This window comes from Carcharodon carcharias, chromosome 12 (genome assembly GCF_017639515.1).
Source record: "Carcharodon carcharias isolate sCarCar2 chromosome 12, sCarCar2.pri, whole genome shotgun sequence".
In the NCBI taxonomy this organism is placed as follows: domain Eukaryota; kingdom Metazoa; phylum Chordata; class Chondrichthyes; order Lamniformes; family Lamnidae; genus Carcharodon; species Carcharodon carcharias.
Window position 1 is genome coordinate 130441854 of NC_054478.1, and position 16512 is coordinate 130458365.

Genomic DNA, 16512 nt, shown 5'->3' on the forward strand with positions numbered 1-16512 from the left:
TTTCACAGATTTTATTGGATTATTTTATTGGTTTATTTAAACTGCTGTTCATTTCAGTGATTTGGCAATAACCTGAGCGGTGGACAGAAATAACTCTGGGACAAACCCTCATTACAAAGCACATGATTTGATAACTAGCATGTTAATAATGAAAGGATTAACACACACCTACAAATGCTGGCACACAGCACGTCTGGATTCAAGTTAAACAGATGTATTTCATTATTCTTTTCATGTTAAAACAAATTGAGTGTGAAAAACGTGTAGAGCAAGATATAAAATAAATCTTTTTATTGAATGAGCCTAATTTAGCGTAATGAATACTTAATGTGACACAGTATAAGTAAAGTTACAGAGGAAGGTCATTATAAAGCAATTTTTAGTGATTAGTTTAACCAAATTTTGACACATAATTTTATTATTCACATTTTCTCTGAGCTGCTTTTACATCTTAAAGCAATATTTTTCATAATTTTTAATCAATAGTATATAGATGCACATTGTTTTGAGTCTTAATTTTATAAAATAAATCAACTCCATATATAGATATAATTCCATTAGTGCTCAGGAACCAAAAGCAGTTCAAATGATTTCACACAGTCAATCAGCCACGTAGAATGGGTAGTCCATACTTTGCCCAGCCTCACTTTTTCTGGCTTGTAATTACTGTCTTTGTCATAGATGATGTACTGTGTACAGAATGACTGATCTGAGCCAGGGAACGCATGGTAAGCCACAGTGTTGATGCTCTGAGTCACGTCGCTATCCGGCTTGGGCTGCCGGGCAAGGACCTGGCCCCCACCAACCTTGACCAAATGAACAAGCTCATCTTTCTTGTAACTTCTGAATGGCCCCATGAAATAGAAGTGGCAGCCATCAAACAGCTTTGGCAGCTAGCAGGCAGCAAAGGAGAAAGAAAAATGTTCGTTTAGAACATGTGACAGCACAGGACAACGATTGTTACAATACATTTCAACCCATACTAGAGACACACGCGGTACATAGCAAGGATCTGCAGAAAGAGTATTGGATTATAGAATAAATGTCGGATGCATGTACTTAAATAACAACAAAATTTCCCACATTCACCAACATAGAACTACCCAACAAATATGAAGCAAAAGGTTCAGCTGAAATAAACTCAAATGCAATAAAATGCTATTCCATGCAGGAGACTATGAGCATTTTGCAGACAATAGAACAGGTTATGTCAGTACACTGACCAAATATGAATGATGACAGTGACAATGACAGAGGGGGACAAATATTCAACCTTTCTAACTGACACCATATTCAGGGCCTTAGATTGAATTAAAAAGACTTTACAGCACAAACAGACTATTCTCTTGAAAGCCTCCTCTCACCCAACTTCATCTCAGCTTCTTGAACATACCCTTCTATTCATTTTTCCCCAAAGTATTTATCTAGCTTAATGCACCCCTTAAATGCATCCATGCTATTTATCACAGCTAATCCTTATGATAGCAAGTTCCGAGTTCTAACCACTCTCTGGGCGAAGAAGTTTCTCCTGAATTCCCTACTGATGACTACTTTATACTCATGGCCTCTAATTTTGGTCTCACTCACAAGCGGAACATTTTCCCTGCGTATACTGTATTAAATCTTTTCATAATCTTAAAGACCTCCATCAGGTTAACCCTAAGACATGCTCAGATCACTTTAGTTCAACTCAATGTGAATTAGTTATTTGCTTACTGTCTTATTTTTAATGCATTTACTGAAACAACTTTTGCTGCTTCAGGCATACACTCAGTCGACCAGAAAACCAAATTATCCTTGTCTCCACTCTTGATTAAGTAGCATACTCTTCACTCTGTAATTACGTGCCATTCTAGTTTCAATACTGTTTAGGATTTCAAAAATATGAACTCCTACCTCATCCCCAGGCATTGGCCTAGTTGCCAGGTTTCTACAGATCTCTCAATTATATCCCCCTTTTTAAAGCATTTTAATTATCTGCATAATACATTCAATATTCTGAACAACATAATGAATCATTATAATGAATAATTGAGATTCGAGGACCAATACAAAATTGACTGTGCTTGTCATATTTGGCCAATTAGATTTGCAATTTTTAAATTTGGCCTTGATTCCCATTATCCAGCAATTGATCACACAAGCAACAATTTCCTCATTCATCCTATTTGGTTTTCAACTTAGCATGAGGCAGCTGGTGGTATTTAAATACAGTTAGTAAGCTAGTCGCGGTTATAGTGACCATTAAACCACTGTCGATTGTCTTAAAAACCCATCTGGTTCGCTAATGTTCTTTAGGGAAGGAAATCCGCAGTCCTTACCTGGTCTGGCTGACATGTGATTCCAGACCGACAGCAATGTGGTCGACTCTTGACTGCCCTATGAAATGACTAACAAGCCACTCAGTTGTATCAAAGTCTACAAACAGGAATGGAACCGGCAATGATCACAGAGCACTGACCTAGGCCTTAGCTACATCTGAGGACTCGTGCCACGATTGGGACAGCAGTTCCACAGCCTAGTCAAGCAACAGACTGACAAGTCATACTCATGGAATCATACCTTACAGACTATATCCCAGGCACCACCATCACCATCCCTGGGTGTATCCTGTCCCACCGGTGACAGACCAACCAGAGGTGGCATCACAGTGGTTTAGAGTCAGGAGGGAGTTGTCCTGTGAGTTATCAACATCAACTCTGGACCCCATGAAACCTCCTGATTACCAACTTCAAAGGAAACCTCCTGATTACCACCTACTGCCCCCTCCCTCGACTGATGAATCAGTGCTCCTCCATGTTGAACACCACTTGGAGGAAACACTGAGGGTGGCAAAAGCACAGAATGTACTCTGGGTGTCCATCACCAAGAATGGCTCGGTAGCACCACTACTGACCAAGCTGGCTGAGTCCTAAAGGGCATAACTGCTAGTCTGCAGCAGGTGAGAAACATACTTGGCCTCATCCTCACCAACCCACCTGCCGCAGATGCAACTGTCCATGACAGTATCGGTAGGACGGACCACTGTACAGTCCCTCATGGAAATGAAACCCCATCTTACATTGAGGATACCCTCCATCATGTTGTCTGACACTACCACCATGCTAAGTGGGGTAGGTTTCGAGAACAAGTCTAGAAACTCAAAACCGGGCATTCAAAAGGCACTGTGCACCACCAGCAGCACCACAATTATATACAACCACAATCTGTAACCTCATGTCCTGGCAGATCCCCCACTCTACCATTACCATCAGGCTGTGGGAACAACCATGGTTCAATGAAGAGTGTAGCAGGACATTCCAGGAGCAGTACCAGGCATATCTAAAAATGAGGTGTCAACCTGGTGAAGCTACAACACAGGACTACTTGTATGCCAAAAAGCGAAAGCAGCATGTGATAGGCAGAGCTAAGCGATCCCACAACCAACGAATCAGATATAAGCTCTGCAGTTCTGCCACATCCAGTGGTGAATGGTGGACAGCAGTTAAACAACTAACAAAAGGAGGAGGCTCCACAAATATCCCCAGCCTCAGTGATGGGGGAACCCAGCATATCAGTGCAAAAGACAAGGCTGAAGCATTTGCAACAATCTTCAGCCAGAATTGCTGAGTGGATGATCCATCTTGGCCACCTCTCGAAGTCCCCAAAATCACAAATGCCAGCCTTCAGCCAATTTGATTCATTCCACCTAACAGCAAGAAATGGCTGCAGGCACTGGATATTGCAAAGGCTAGGGGTCCTGACCACATTCCAGCAATAGTACTGAAGATTTATGCTCCAGAACTAGCTGTACCTTTAGCCAAGCTGTCCCAGTACAGCTACAACACTAGGATCTATCCAGCAATGTGGAAAACTGCCCAGGTATGTCCTACTCACAAAAAGCAGGACAATTAGCGCCCCAGTCTCTCAACCATCAGTAAAGTGATGCAAAGTGTTGTTGACAGTGCTATCAATGGCACTTACTCAGCAAAACCTGCTCACTGACGCCCAGGGCCACTCAGCTCCTGACCTCATTGCTGCCTTGGGTCAAACATGGACAAAAGAGCTGAACTCCAGAGATGAGGTGAGAATGACTGCATGTGACATCAAGGTAGCATTTGACTGAGTGTGGCATCAAGGGGCCCCAGTAAAACTGGAGTCAATGGGAATCAGGGGAAAAATTCTCCACTGGTTGGAGTCATACTTAGCACAAACGAAGATGGTTATGGTTGTTGGAGGTCAATCATCTCAGTTCCAGGACATCACTGCAGGAATTCCTCAGGATAGTGCCCTAGGCCCAACCATCTTCAGCTGCTTCACCAATGACCTTCCTTCCAGGTCAGAAGTGGGGATGCTCGCTGATGATTTCAATGTTCAGCACCATTTGTGACTCCTCAGGTACTGAAGCAGTCTGTGCTCATATGCAGCAAAGATGGGGCAACATTCAAGCTTGGTCTGATAAGTGGCAAGTAACATTCATGCTGCACAAGTGCCAGGCAATGATCATCTCCAACAAGAGAGAATTCAACCATCTCCCCATGACATTCAATGGCATTACCATTGCTGAATCCCTCATCATCAACATCCTGGGGGGTTACCTTTGAACAGAAATTGAACTGGATTGGTCATATAAATACTGTGGCTACAAGAACAGGTCAGAGGCTGGGAATTCTGCAGCAAGTAACTCATCTCCTGACTCCCCAAACACGTCCACCATTTACAAGGCACAAGTCAGGAATATGATGGAGTGCTCTCTACTTGCCTGGATGCGAACAGCTCCAACAACACTCAAGAAGCTCGACACCATCCAGGACAAAGCAGCCCTCTTGATTGGCACCCCATCCACTCCCTCCACCACCGACACAAAGTGGCAGCAATACGTACTATCCACAAGATATACTGCAGAAACTCACCAAGGCTCCTTTGACAGCACCTTCCAGACCCCTGACCTCTACCACCTAAAAGGACAAAGACAGCAGATGCAAGGGAACACCACCACCTGCAAGCTCCCCTCCAAGCCACACACCATCCTGCCTTGGAACTATATCATTCCTTCACTGTTGCTAGGTCAAAACCCTGGAACTCCCGCCCTAACAGCACTGTAGGTGTACCTATACCACATGGACTGCAGCAGTTCAAGAAAGCAGCTCACCACCACCTTCTCAATTAGAGATGATCAATAAAAATGCTGGCCTAGCCAGCAATGCCCACATCCTGTGAAAGAATTTTTAAAAAGCAGTAAAGTAGCTTTTGCCTATAAACAGATGACTCAATAATTCAAAAGTTGTTTTTTGGCATTAAAAATTATCCAAATTATGGGGTGTAAAATGACAAAGCAAAGTAGAAATTTTTACATTTGTCTATGCCAGTTTTCAGGCTCCATATGACCCGCATCTCATTTCACTTAATCTCATCTTACTAATATATCTGTCTATTCCTTTCTCCCTCATTTACTTAACTAACTTCTCCTTAAATGCATCCATGCAATTCACCTCAATCCTACCACATAGAAGAGTGTTCCTCATTCTAATCACTCCCTGTGTAAAGAAGTTCCTCCTGAATTCCCTACTGGATTTATTAGTGACTATCTTATATTTACAGCACCTAGTTTTGGACTCCCCACAAGTGGGAACATCTTCTGTACATCTACCAGGGTGGCGCATTTGCATGTACTGGAAGCTACTTTTATTAATACACAGTGCCCTGTTCTTTGAAGACAAAAAGAACATGTACACACAAATCGTCTGTTTCAGCTAAACAAAATAAGTGATAGCCATTCGCTGGCTCATTCTTCAGGGCAATGCCCTGAGCAGAGTTAAGCTGCCTGGTTTAAATTTCAAACAATTCTTGGCAGTTAACTGTCAGTCACCATTTAGCAGTGCATTCTCCATGACAACACCTTAACCAATCAGTGTCCACTTGCCAACCGATCAGCACTCTCTTCTCATACAGCATAGAAGTTGTTGCTTCCCCTGACATTGGTGTTTTTGTGATTCTTCTAATGAATGCAAGATGAAAAGCTTTGGAAAATGTCTTTTTTCAGCAATACAACTACCCTATTGAAGCCCTTTTTAATTTTCAAGACCTCCATCAGGTCACCTCCCAGTTTTCTGTTTTTGAGAGAAAAGAGCCTTACGTGCAGTCTTCCTTCATTGTTATCACTTCAGTGCTACAAAATCTGCAAGGTTGATGCCAAAACTTTTTCCAGTGTCTCTAAATCATTTTATAATATGGAGTTCCAGAAAAATGCATAGTACACAGTGTGGTTTAACAAAGCTTCTATACAAGCTCACCATAACTTCCCCTCTTTGAACTGTTCCTGTAGAAACAAATTCCAGTGCTGTTTACACCTTTTATTGTATATGTTGTACCCGAAGATGATTCTAAACACATTTCTCTCAATTCCAAGACAATCCAATGGATAACCAGGGCATTGGTTAAGAATAGCGTAGCACCGGCCCGGAATGATACCGCACCACAAATTGGACGAGGTGGTCTCATGGAGGAAGAATCACAGCACACCGTTTCAGTACAAGTGGCAATTCAATTGAAATGTGCTGTCCAAGTCCTGCTGCCATTTTCACATCATCGCATAACCTAAATTACTATATGAAATTGGCAGCATAATTCAACGATGGAAACAGGCATTGACAGAGACACTCATCACAATTACCAATGCCAGAGGGTAAATATTTGCATCAATCTGCTAGGGCATGTATACACACATATGGTGGTGCTATGGTACTCAAAATCATTCTCATGGCAAGCAGAATTCTGATTTTTCTTTTTAAGCGTAGTTCTCAAACATAAACTTTACAAGAATGTTTCAAACGTTCCAAGATGGGAGATGAAAGGAAGAAGTGTTACAATTTGACAGCTTAAAGAATGGAAATGGTGTTGTGACACTAAGTAATGTTGTCATCATTAGACAAAAGCAGATTTGTGTTACCTGCTGCTCCTGGTTGAGTCGCCCACGTTTGGGACCATTTACACTGCTTATTTCATAGTCTTCTTCTACAACTCTGTCACTGATCTCCAGGCAGGCTGTCACCCCTTGGCAATTGAGGAAAAAAAAGCATTGCTGTTAACAAGCATTAAAGGCACATGGAAGCAATTCTCCCTAATACTTGTTTGTACACAGTGATGTGCTTTTCCTGTGTGTACAAAGAAAGCGACACAGCAGAGCAAACATGCGTGATTAAACCACTGTGCAACTACTCTGCAAAGAGCTTCAGTCCCTTTACTGCCAAAAAAGTTATTTATTCTGAAGCTGTACCTGCAATTGTTTTTTTCTTGCCATTACTTGTTTTGAAATATTTATACATGAATATGTCACAGTTAGATACGACATCAATCAGCAGAAATGTAAGCTGGCAAAGCTTGGTTGACAGCCAAACCTTGTGGCAAGGCACACAGCAAAATAGAGGTCTCTGAACTGACAATAACAACATGTTATTTATCTTCATACAATGGAAGTTGACTCAGTAACCCCTATGGTTAACATTATGAATTGATTGTAATTAATGGAGCCATTGGCAACTCTGATATTTTCCCCCTTTTCCTCAGGGTCCCTTGGGTAATACATTATTCTACACATGTAATGCTGAAAATGTGGAGACCTTGGGTACAGAACTTTCGTCTGACTAAAGTGGTTAATTGTTGACAGCCTGTTCTGGGAAGAACATCGAGTAAAGTGACAGAAGACAGGAGATACAATTTCAAACTAGGCTATTGAAAGTTCCCCAAAATTTAAAATATGAAAGCCACGTTAACAGGACAAATCAGTTTTCATGAAATTATAACGACATCAAAGAACAAAGTCTGATTAATTTGCATTTAGAATATGCATTATAATTTAAAAGAATCTGAGTAAACTAGACCAAAACTAAAATGTATTCTTTACCTAAAGTCTGTTAATATAATGAATTCAGGTTAAAACCTGATTTCCTTGAGTAAAGAAAACCTTGGATTGCTTTCATCTCCCCAGAGAGCTAAGCAGGAAATTTTATACCTCTCTGCAGCTGTTGCACACACTAAGGCTTTTTTGAAAAATAGCCATGTCAACAATGGAATTAATCAAGGCCTGGGTGAGAATAATTTGTTGCACAAATGCACACGGAAAGAGTTCAGTTTTACTCATTTGCATTAGAGAATAATGTCATGCACTGACCCATTATTAATGATGCGTTTGCCAATGAAATGCTGATTGTCACTAACTGTTGGGTTTTAACACTAGAAATCGCTTGTCACTATTTTAAACAGACTTCATAACCCATACAAATCAGTGTATGTATGCCTTCGTCTGCCAATTCTAGATGAACATTATAAGGCTCAGACTGAACAGAGTGCCTCACCAATGTACTCCAGTTTACTTAATATATCACATGATGCCAGGTGATCCTGACGTTGAGGTCAAATGACGACCCTCATTTGAAAATCACAGAATTACATAGCACAGGAAAAGGCCATTCAGCCATCATGTCTGTGTCAGCTCTTTGAAACAATTATTCGATTACCTCTACTCCCCTTGCTCTTTCCCCACAGCCCTACAAATTTCTCCTTTTCAGATATTTATCCCATTCCATTTTTGAAAGTTACTATTGAATCTACTTTCACCAGCCTTCAGGTATTGCATTCCAGATCATCATAACTTGCTGTCCTAAAAAAAGTCTGCTCGCCTCACCTCTAATCTGTTGCCAATTAGATAAAGACAGAGAATGCTGGAAACACTCCGCAGGGTCAGGCAGCAGGTCAATCAAGATTTATAATCACTGCATACATTTAATGATAGAAGTACAATACTTACACAAGTAGCATACTTACAATAATTATGAACTTTTATGAATCTCCTCAAAAAGTCAAGAACAAACTACTAAATATGAACAGAGATAAAAACTGAATATTGAATTCAACAACTTTAGGTCGTGAGCTTCCTCCCCCATCCCCACCCCTTTCTGTTTCCCCCTTCCTTTTTTTTCCAATAAATTACAAAGATTTTCCTTTTCCCACCTATTTCCATTATAAAAAAAACCCCACTAGAGCTATACCTTGAGTGCCCTACCATCCATTCTTAATTAGCACATTCGTTTAGATAATATCACCAACTTTAACACCTATGTGTTCTATTGTACTACTGTCGTTGACATCTTTTGATGATCTGCTTCTATCACTGCTTGTTTGTCCCTACAACCACACCGCCCCCCCCACCTCTCTGTCTCTCTATCTCTCCGCCCCCCACACACACACCTTAAACCAGCTTATATTTCAGCTCTTTCCTGGACTCGAACTCAAGTTCTGTCGAAGGGTCATGAGGACTCGAAACGTCAACTCTTTTCTTCTCCGCCGATGCTGCCAGACCTGCTGTGTTTTTCCAGGTAATTCTGTTTTTGTACTAAATATGAACGTCAGGCGAACCCCAAAAGACGTGTTTGTTTGACTTGCCCTTTCCATGAAATCAGAACATTCCAAGGCGGTTAATAACCAGTGAAGTATTTTTTCATTCATTGTTTTAATGTAGGAAATGTGACAGCAATTTGCACACATCAAGATTACACAAACAGCAATGTAAATGTTTTTTTGATTTGGTTGAGGTATAAGACACTGGAGGGAACTCCCCTACTCTTCTTTGAAATAGTGTTATAGTATCATTTACATCCATTTGAGAACACACGGGTCTCGGTTTTAGGTCTCATCTGAAAGATGGCACATCCTGACAGTGCAGTGCTCTCTCAGTACTACACTGCAGTGTCAATGAGATTCTGCACATACGCCTGTAGGCATGTACAGCACCTCTGATGGTTGGCAATCAAATACAAATCTAACCTGACTACAAAGATGCCCGCCAAAGCAACCACACAGAATCATGGCCCTGCTCATTCCTCAAATCTGAATAGTGTCTTCAACACCGATATGGCAGTCAACCAAGCCTATGGCTTAAAAAACAATCTACATATGATGCTTGAACTGAATGGAACACGCTGATCCATTGATCAGTTCCAAGAAAGTTGAATGCACTGCAACACTTGTCTGCATCCAAGGACAATGGCAGCAAACTATAGATACCAAGACACAAACAGCCAGGCTGCGATGTGCCTTATTTACACCAAGCTGAAACCAATGTTAATTCTGTGCATGCTGTGACCAACAAGAAAAAGTGCAATAAATAAGCCAGCATTGCCATTTTTGTTACACTAACATATGGTGCCACAAAGCAGTTGGAGAGATATCAGTTCATACCTACAAGTTCTTCACTCGACTGAAATAAGACCAGGAATTTATCCAATAACACTACTCGAGAGAAGCTGCAGGCTTTCTTTTTTAGTCCCAGAATAAAATCGGCATATTATTTGGGTGTGGGGAGGAGGAGAAAGTGACATTCTTGTGCACCCCAATATCTGATGTCACAATGGCTTGATCAGCACCTGTTTAGGTGATGGGTTTAATAAGGGAGCACAATTACTTGACCTCACACTAACATTACCACTTTGAAGCATTTGATAAGCCTTTTCAAGTGTATATGATAGAATCAAAGAAGAGTAAAACACTGAAGGAGGCACTTCAGGCCATCAAGTGTGCTCTGACTCTTTTGAAGGGCAATTTAGTTAGCCCCACTCTCCCTGCTCTTGCCCTATATCCTTGCGATTTTACCTCCTTGAAATATTTGTCCAATTCCCTTTTGAAAGCTACTACTGAATCTGTATTCTCCCCCCTATCAGGCAGTGCATTCCAACTCCTAACCACTCATTATGGAACTATTCCAGCAAATCTCTTCTAAAGCTTTCACATCCTTTCTATAGTGCAGTGCCCATAATTGAACACAATACTCCAACTGGGGTCGAACTGGTGTTCCATATAGATTTAGCAAAACTTCCTGGCTTTTGTACTCTAAACTATCCAGCCACCTTGAAAAATTCAACAGGTCTCTCTGTTCTTGCAACCTCTTAAAAATTGCATTGTCTCTCCTTTCTTCATGTACAATGCATCACCTGAAATTCTATTCAATATGTATTGAATTTCAACTACCATGTGCCCACCCAATCCATCAGCCTATGACAATGCCCTTTTGAAGTCTATTACTATCTTCTCACTGTTCACTACACTTCCAAATTTTGTGTCATCTACAAATTTTGAAATTGTGCCCTGTACCGTCAAGCCCAAGTCATTAATGTATGTCAAAAACACCATCGATGTCAATACTGAACTCTGGAGAATGCTGCCATATATCTTCCTCCAGTCCGAAGAACAATCATTCACCACAATTCTGTTTCCTATCTCTTAACCAATTTTAAATCCCTGTTTCTACTGCCTCTGTTATCCCATGAGCTTCAATTTTGCTAACAAGCTCAATAGGCTTAATATATGCCTAAGTACATCTAACAATGCTCTACTCTTTGGGCCCATTGCTGGACTGCAGTGGTTCAAGGCAAGCAACTCACCACCACCACCACCATCTTCTCAAGGGCAATTGGGGATAAACAACAAATGCCGGCATTGCCAGCTGCACCCACATTCCATGAATGAATAAGAAAACTTGAAGGACTATGCTGAGTTTGTATCCTTTCTCAATGTCAGCATTAACTCATCTCTTTCATCTCCCAGAGGTCTTGCAGGAGTGACGGGCGAGCTTATGATGGAGGAAGCCAAAGAGTATGCATAGGAGGGTGAGCACACTAAGGATGTATCATCACATGACTCCAACACACCCTTCATCTGCACAACTTGGTGGGTCCTGCATTGGTGATAGATAGGTTGGCACATGGTGAGCAGCAGATCACATGAGTTGGAGATAATGTGGGGAGGTGGTGACATAGTGGTATTTTTACTGGTCTAGCATTCCAGAGACCCAGGGTAATGCTCTGAGGACCCGGGTTCAAATCCCTCCATGGAAGATGGTGAAATTTGAATTCAATAAAAAAACCTGGAATTAAAAGTCTGATGGTGAAACCATTGCCGATTGTCATAAAAACCCATCTGGTTTGCTAATGCCCTTTAGGGGAGAAAATCTGCTGTACTTACCTGGTCTGGCCTACATGTCACTCCAACCTATTGTAACTCTTTCGAGTACAAACATGTTTCCATCTGTTCCTATTCAGATGAAGTTACATTGTTTCACCATTGTGAGATTTGAACTCTTAATCTTGGGGTTACAAACCCAGTACCATAACCACTTGGCTACTTAGGCCAAGCCTACATGTCACTCCAAACCCACAGCAATGTGACTCACTCTAATTGTATGTTATATTGTTAGGATACACAGGTGAAGGTCATTGTTTAATTAAGTACTTGGGACGGTGGCATAGTGATAATATCACTGGATTAGTAATAGAGGCCTAGACTAAATCCCACAAAAGCAGCTGGTAAATATGGGATAAATCTGTTAATTAGTTTATTTAAGTTCTATTGTTTTACTCAAAAGAATATAAATAGGCAATAGCTGGGTCACTGGGTGTGTGCGAGGAGAGCTGAGAGACTGAACAAAGCCAATAAACTCTCTCTATAACAAAAACTTGTGTTTTAGTTTTGACTTCACCAACCGATTTCAATCCTGTTAACAGCCATGACGTCTCAGACCTTTGTGCTGATCTCTGCTTCCATGGAAAGAGCAGCCATCTGAATGGAGCATCAGATGCGGCAGGTAACCGAATATATTCTGGCCAGCACCAATGGTCTGCACACTATCTGCCAGTTTACACAGCGTGCAGGAAATCTTTGCTCCAGTGGCTCAACTCCTCACTCACATGCAGCTAAATGCTCTCCTGCTGAGAAAGATGTCGTAGTTGCACTTGGGTGCTTATACCAATATTAATGTGGTTATAATGATGTTTATTTCAATGAATTAAAGATTTTATTTGAACACCTCATTCTCACAGCCTCCACTTTGTTGCAGCTCCCATTCATTCTGAGCAGTAGCTTTCAGGAATGATCAGCCATTATGGAGGAAAAGCTCTGAATATGATGACTGACTGCTGGAATGTGGCGGAGGTTGGTGGGTGGCTGCCTCAGGGTTTCCTGGCACTCTCAGATAACTTCAGACACAAGTGCAGCATGCTTGGATGAGTCATTAATGGATTTCTCTGGTAGCCTGGAGTGTAGCTGCAGGCACCATGGTCACATCTAGTTCCCCCTTAAACGCTGACCATTCTGTACCTTCCTCTTGCTGCAGCTCCAATCTTGGCAATGTTGTGAAGGGCACAGAAGATCACAGTTCTTCTGGAGACCCTTGATGGGGCACCTCCAGGTCTGTCCAGGCACCAGAAACACATCTTCAGCAACCCTTTGGTTCAATCTATAAAAGCCTGCATGGTGATGTGGCTCCTATTACATCTCTCCTCTGATTCACTGGCAGGGCTTCTCACAGGGCTTAGTAGCCAGGCCTTTAGAGCATAGCCCTCGTCTCCCAAGAGCCAGCTGCTGAGGCTATGTGGAGCAGAGATAATCTGTTGGAGATGTGATTGCTGCAGAATGACTGAGTCATGGTAATTCCCTGGATACTTAATGTAGACATGTAGGTATTGGAATTCCTTGTAATACATGAACACTCCAAGTTGATCTGAGGGAATCTTGATTGAAATGTGTGTGCAGTTAATCACTCCCTGTACATGTGGGAATCCAGCCACCGCAACAAAGCCAACAGCCCTATGTATCTGATTGGCCTCAGCAGTGATGCACTTATTGCCAGGATTTCGCAATCTGTGATCCAAATCACCAACAGACCCCGATAAGTAGTCGGGGGTGAAAAAATTCCGGGCTATATTAACCTTGATGGCCAGTGGCAATGCATGCTCACCTCGTCCTCTTGGAAGGAGGTCTTGCTCCAGGAGGTTTCAGCGATTTGCAATGACCTGCCATGAAAGCCTGAGGATCCTGAGGCACTGTTTGCTCCATCGTGTTGAGGAAGCTCACCCTCAGTCTGTAGACCCTGTGCTGGGGATGTTGCGTCCTTTGAGCTGGACCTCTCTGTCCATCCCTTCTGTCCTATGGCTGCAAAGGCGCGTGTTGCTGCTCCTTGTTGTTGATGCTGGTATGCCTGTTCCTCTTCAGAGGTACAGGCTACTCCCCTGCTGTAGTGAAGGCTGACAGCTGGTAAGCTTAGATGGAGGTGAGTAAACTCCAAGGTACTTAAAAGCAATTCCAAAAGGTTGAAATTGAACTCAACGCAGTGACTTCAGGCTGTCAAGTTGTCCCGCAAACTCAAGCCTTTCACTATGGCTGACCACAAGCTTCATGATTTCACTCTTTAAAGTCTTCCCAGCACATCAATTTCATTAAAAAATCTCTCCCCGCTGTGCTCTTGCCTCCTTTACCCTGACGAGGGGCAGAGAGCTCAGAGAACACATGAGCTGCCTGTTAAAGCCAGGATGCAGGGTTAAAGTGAAAATTGATTGAATATTTTAATTATTTAACCATCAGCTGCATGGGGCTTCCTCACTCGCCTGGGTCAAACAGGGAGTAGGCAGGATCATGTCATGTACATGATTCAATGCCAGTTTTCAGGAATTTAACCCATGTCCACACCAGGCCTATCTTCCACTGGCAGTTAAAATTCTTCCCAATAGGACAGTAATAGTAGGAGATCTCAACTACCCTAACATTAATCAGGATAAAACCAGTATACAAGGTATATACTACATATAGTACTTAAAATAGATTTAGGAGGACTTTCTTTAAACCAGTATGTAACAACTCCAACATGAGTAGGGACAGTTTTGGACTTGGTTTTAGCCAAGAATGAAGCAGGGCAGGTGCAAATGGGAGAGCATTTTGATGGAAGTGATCATAATTCAGTTAGATTTAGCATGGGTTTGGAAAGGGACAAAGATAGAGCAGGAACAAAAGTTTTATATAAGAGAAAGGCCAATTTTACTAAGCTGAGTTGTGATTTGACAAAATTGAACTGGAAGTTGCTACTTGAAGGTAAATCAGTGTCCGAGCAGTGGGACTCCCAAATCTAAAGACCCTTGGATGGCAAGAAGGACAAGGTTAAAAAAAGGGAATCTTATGTTAGATACAAAGAGCTCAAGACTGTAGAAAGACTAGAGATGTATAAGAAAGTGCAGGGGTGAAATTAAATAAAGAAATTATGAAAGCAAAGAGGGGACATAAAAAAATATTGGTGACTAAAATCAAAGATGCTTTAGAAATACAAAGAGATCAATCGTATAACTAGGGAAAGAGTAGCACCTATTGGAGACCATAAAGGGAATCTCTGTGTGGAGGCCAAAGACAACGGCATGGCTCTTAATACAGTGTCTGTGTTCACAAAAGTTGGAGATGAGGAAGACATTGTAGTTAAGGAGGAGGAGTGTGAAATATTGGATGGGATAAACAGTGAGAGTAGTAATATTAAGGAGTTCAGCATCTTTGAAAGTAGCTTAATCACCAGGCCCGAATGAATCTCAGGCTACTAAGGGAACCAAGGGAGGAAATAGCTGAGGCTCTGACCATCATTCCCTAATCTCCCCTGGATGTAGGAATGGTGCTGGAGGCTGTTAATGTTGTACCATTGTTTAAAAAGGAAGTGATAGATTGAGTAATTACAGCCATAGAGTCAGAGGTCTGCAGCACAGAAAAAGGCCCTTTGGCCCATCGAATCTGCGCTGGTCAAACAAGAACCTAACTATTCTAATCCCATTTTCCAGCAGTAGACCCATTGCCTAGTTAGCATAACCTTGGTGACACACAAATTACTGGAAAAGACTCTGAGGGACAGTAGTTATTTAAAAAGGCACAGATTAATCAAGGATAGCAAAGGGTTTCTTGAGGAAAAAAAACAAAAAACTGCAGATGCTGGAAATCCAAAACAAAAACAGAAATACCTGGAAAAACGCAGCAGGTTTGGCAGCATCGGCGGAGAAGAATAAGGTTGACGTTTCGAGTCCTCACGACCCTTCAACAGAACTAAGTAGTCAACCTTGTTCTCCTCCGCCGATGCTGCTGGACCTGCTGAGTTTTTTCAGTTTTTGAGGAAAAGTTTCTTGAGGGAAAGTTGTGTGCGATTAAACGGATTAAACATTTTGATGAGGTAACAAGCAAGGTCGACAAGAGTAGGATATTTGATTTGGGCCACATGGATTTTAGCAAGGCTTTTGATGAGAACCCACATGGGAGACTGGTCAGAAAAGTTCATATGGTCCAAGGGAAAATTGCAAAATGGATCCAACAGTAGCTCAGCTGCAGGAAGCAAAGGATAATGGTCGCTGGGTGCTTGGAAGGTTGTTTCCAGATGAGTACTGCAAGGTTCAGTAGTGGGTCCCTTGTTCTTGGTGGTATATAATACTGATATATGCTTAAATGCAGGAGGTATGATAAAGATGTTTGCAGATGAGTCAAAAACTGGCCACGTGTTTGACAGCAAGGAAGAAAACTGTAAACTGCAGAAGATATTAATGGACTGGTCAGGTGGGGCAAATGGAAATCAATCAGGAGAAATGAGAGGTAATGCGATGGGGGTGGGCAAATAAGGCAAAGGAATACGCAATAAATGATACACTTAGAGGTGTCGAGGAACAGAGTGACCTTGGGTTGGATGCCCAC

The 16512-nt window shown here is 41.9% G+C and overlaps 1 protein-coding gene across 1 annotated transcript in view; it reads right to left on the reverse strand.

Annotated features, from left to right (window-relative positions):
• Positions 1–276: 276 nt before the first annotated feature.
• Positions 277–16512, reverse strand: part of bard1 (BRCA1 associated RING domain 1) — a 181254-nt gene continuing 165018 nt past the window's right edge. Inside the window, exons 10-11 of the mRNA XM_041200077.1 lie at positions 6929–7032; positions 277–893 (exon numbers count right to left, since the gene is read on the reverse strand). Coding sequence (XP_041056011.1) covers positions 558–893; positions 6929–7032 — 440 coding nt within the window. The 3' untranslated portion in view covers positions 277–557. The remainder of the gene's footprint in view (positions 894–6928; positions 7033–16512) is intronic.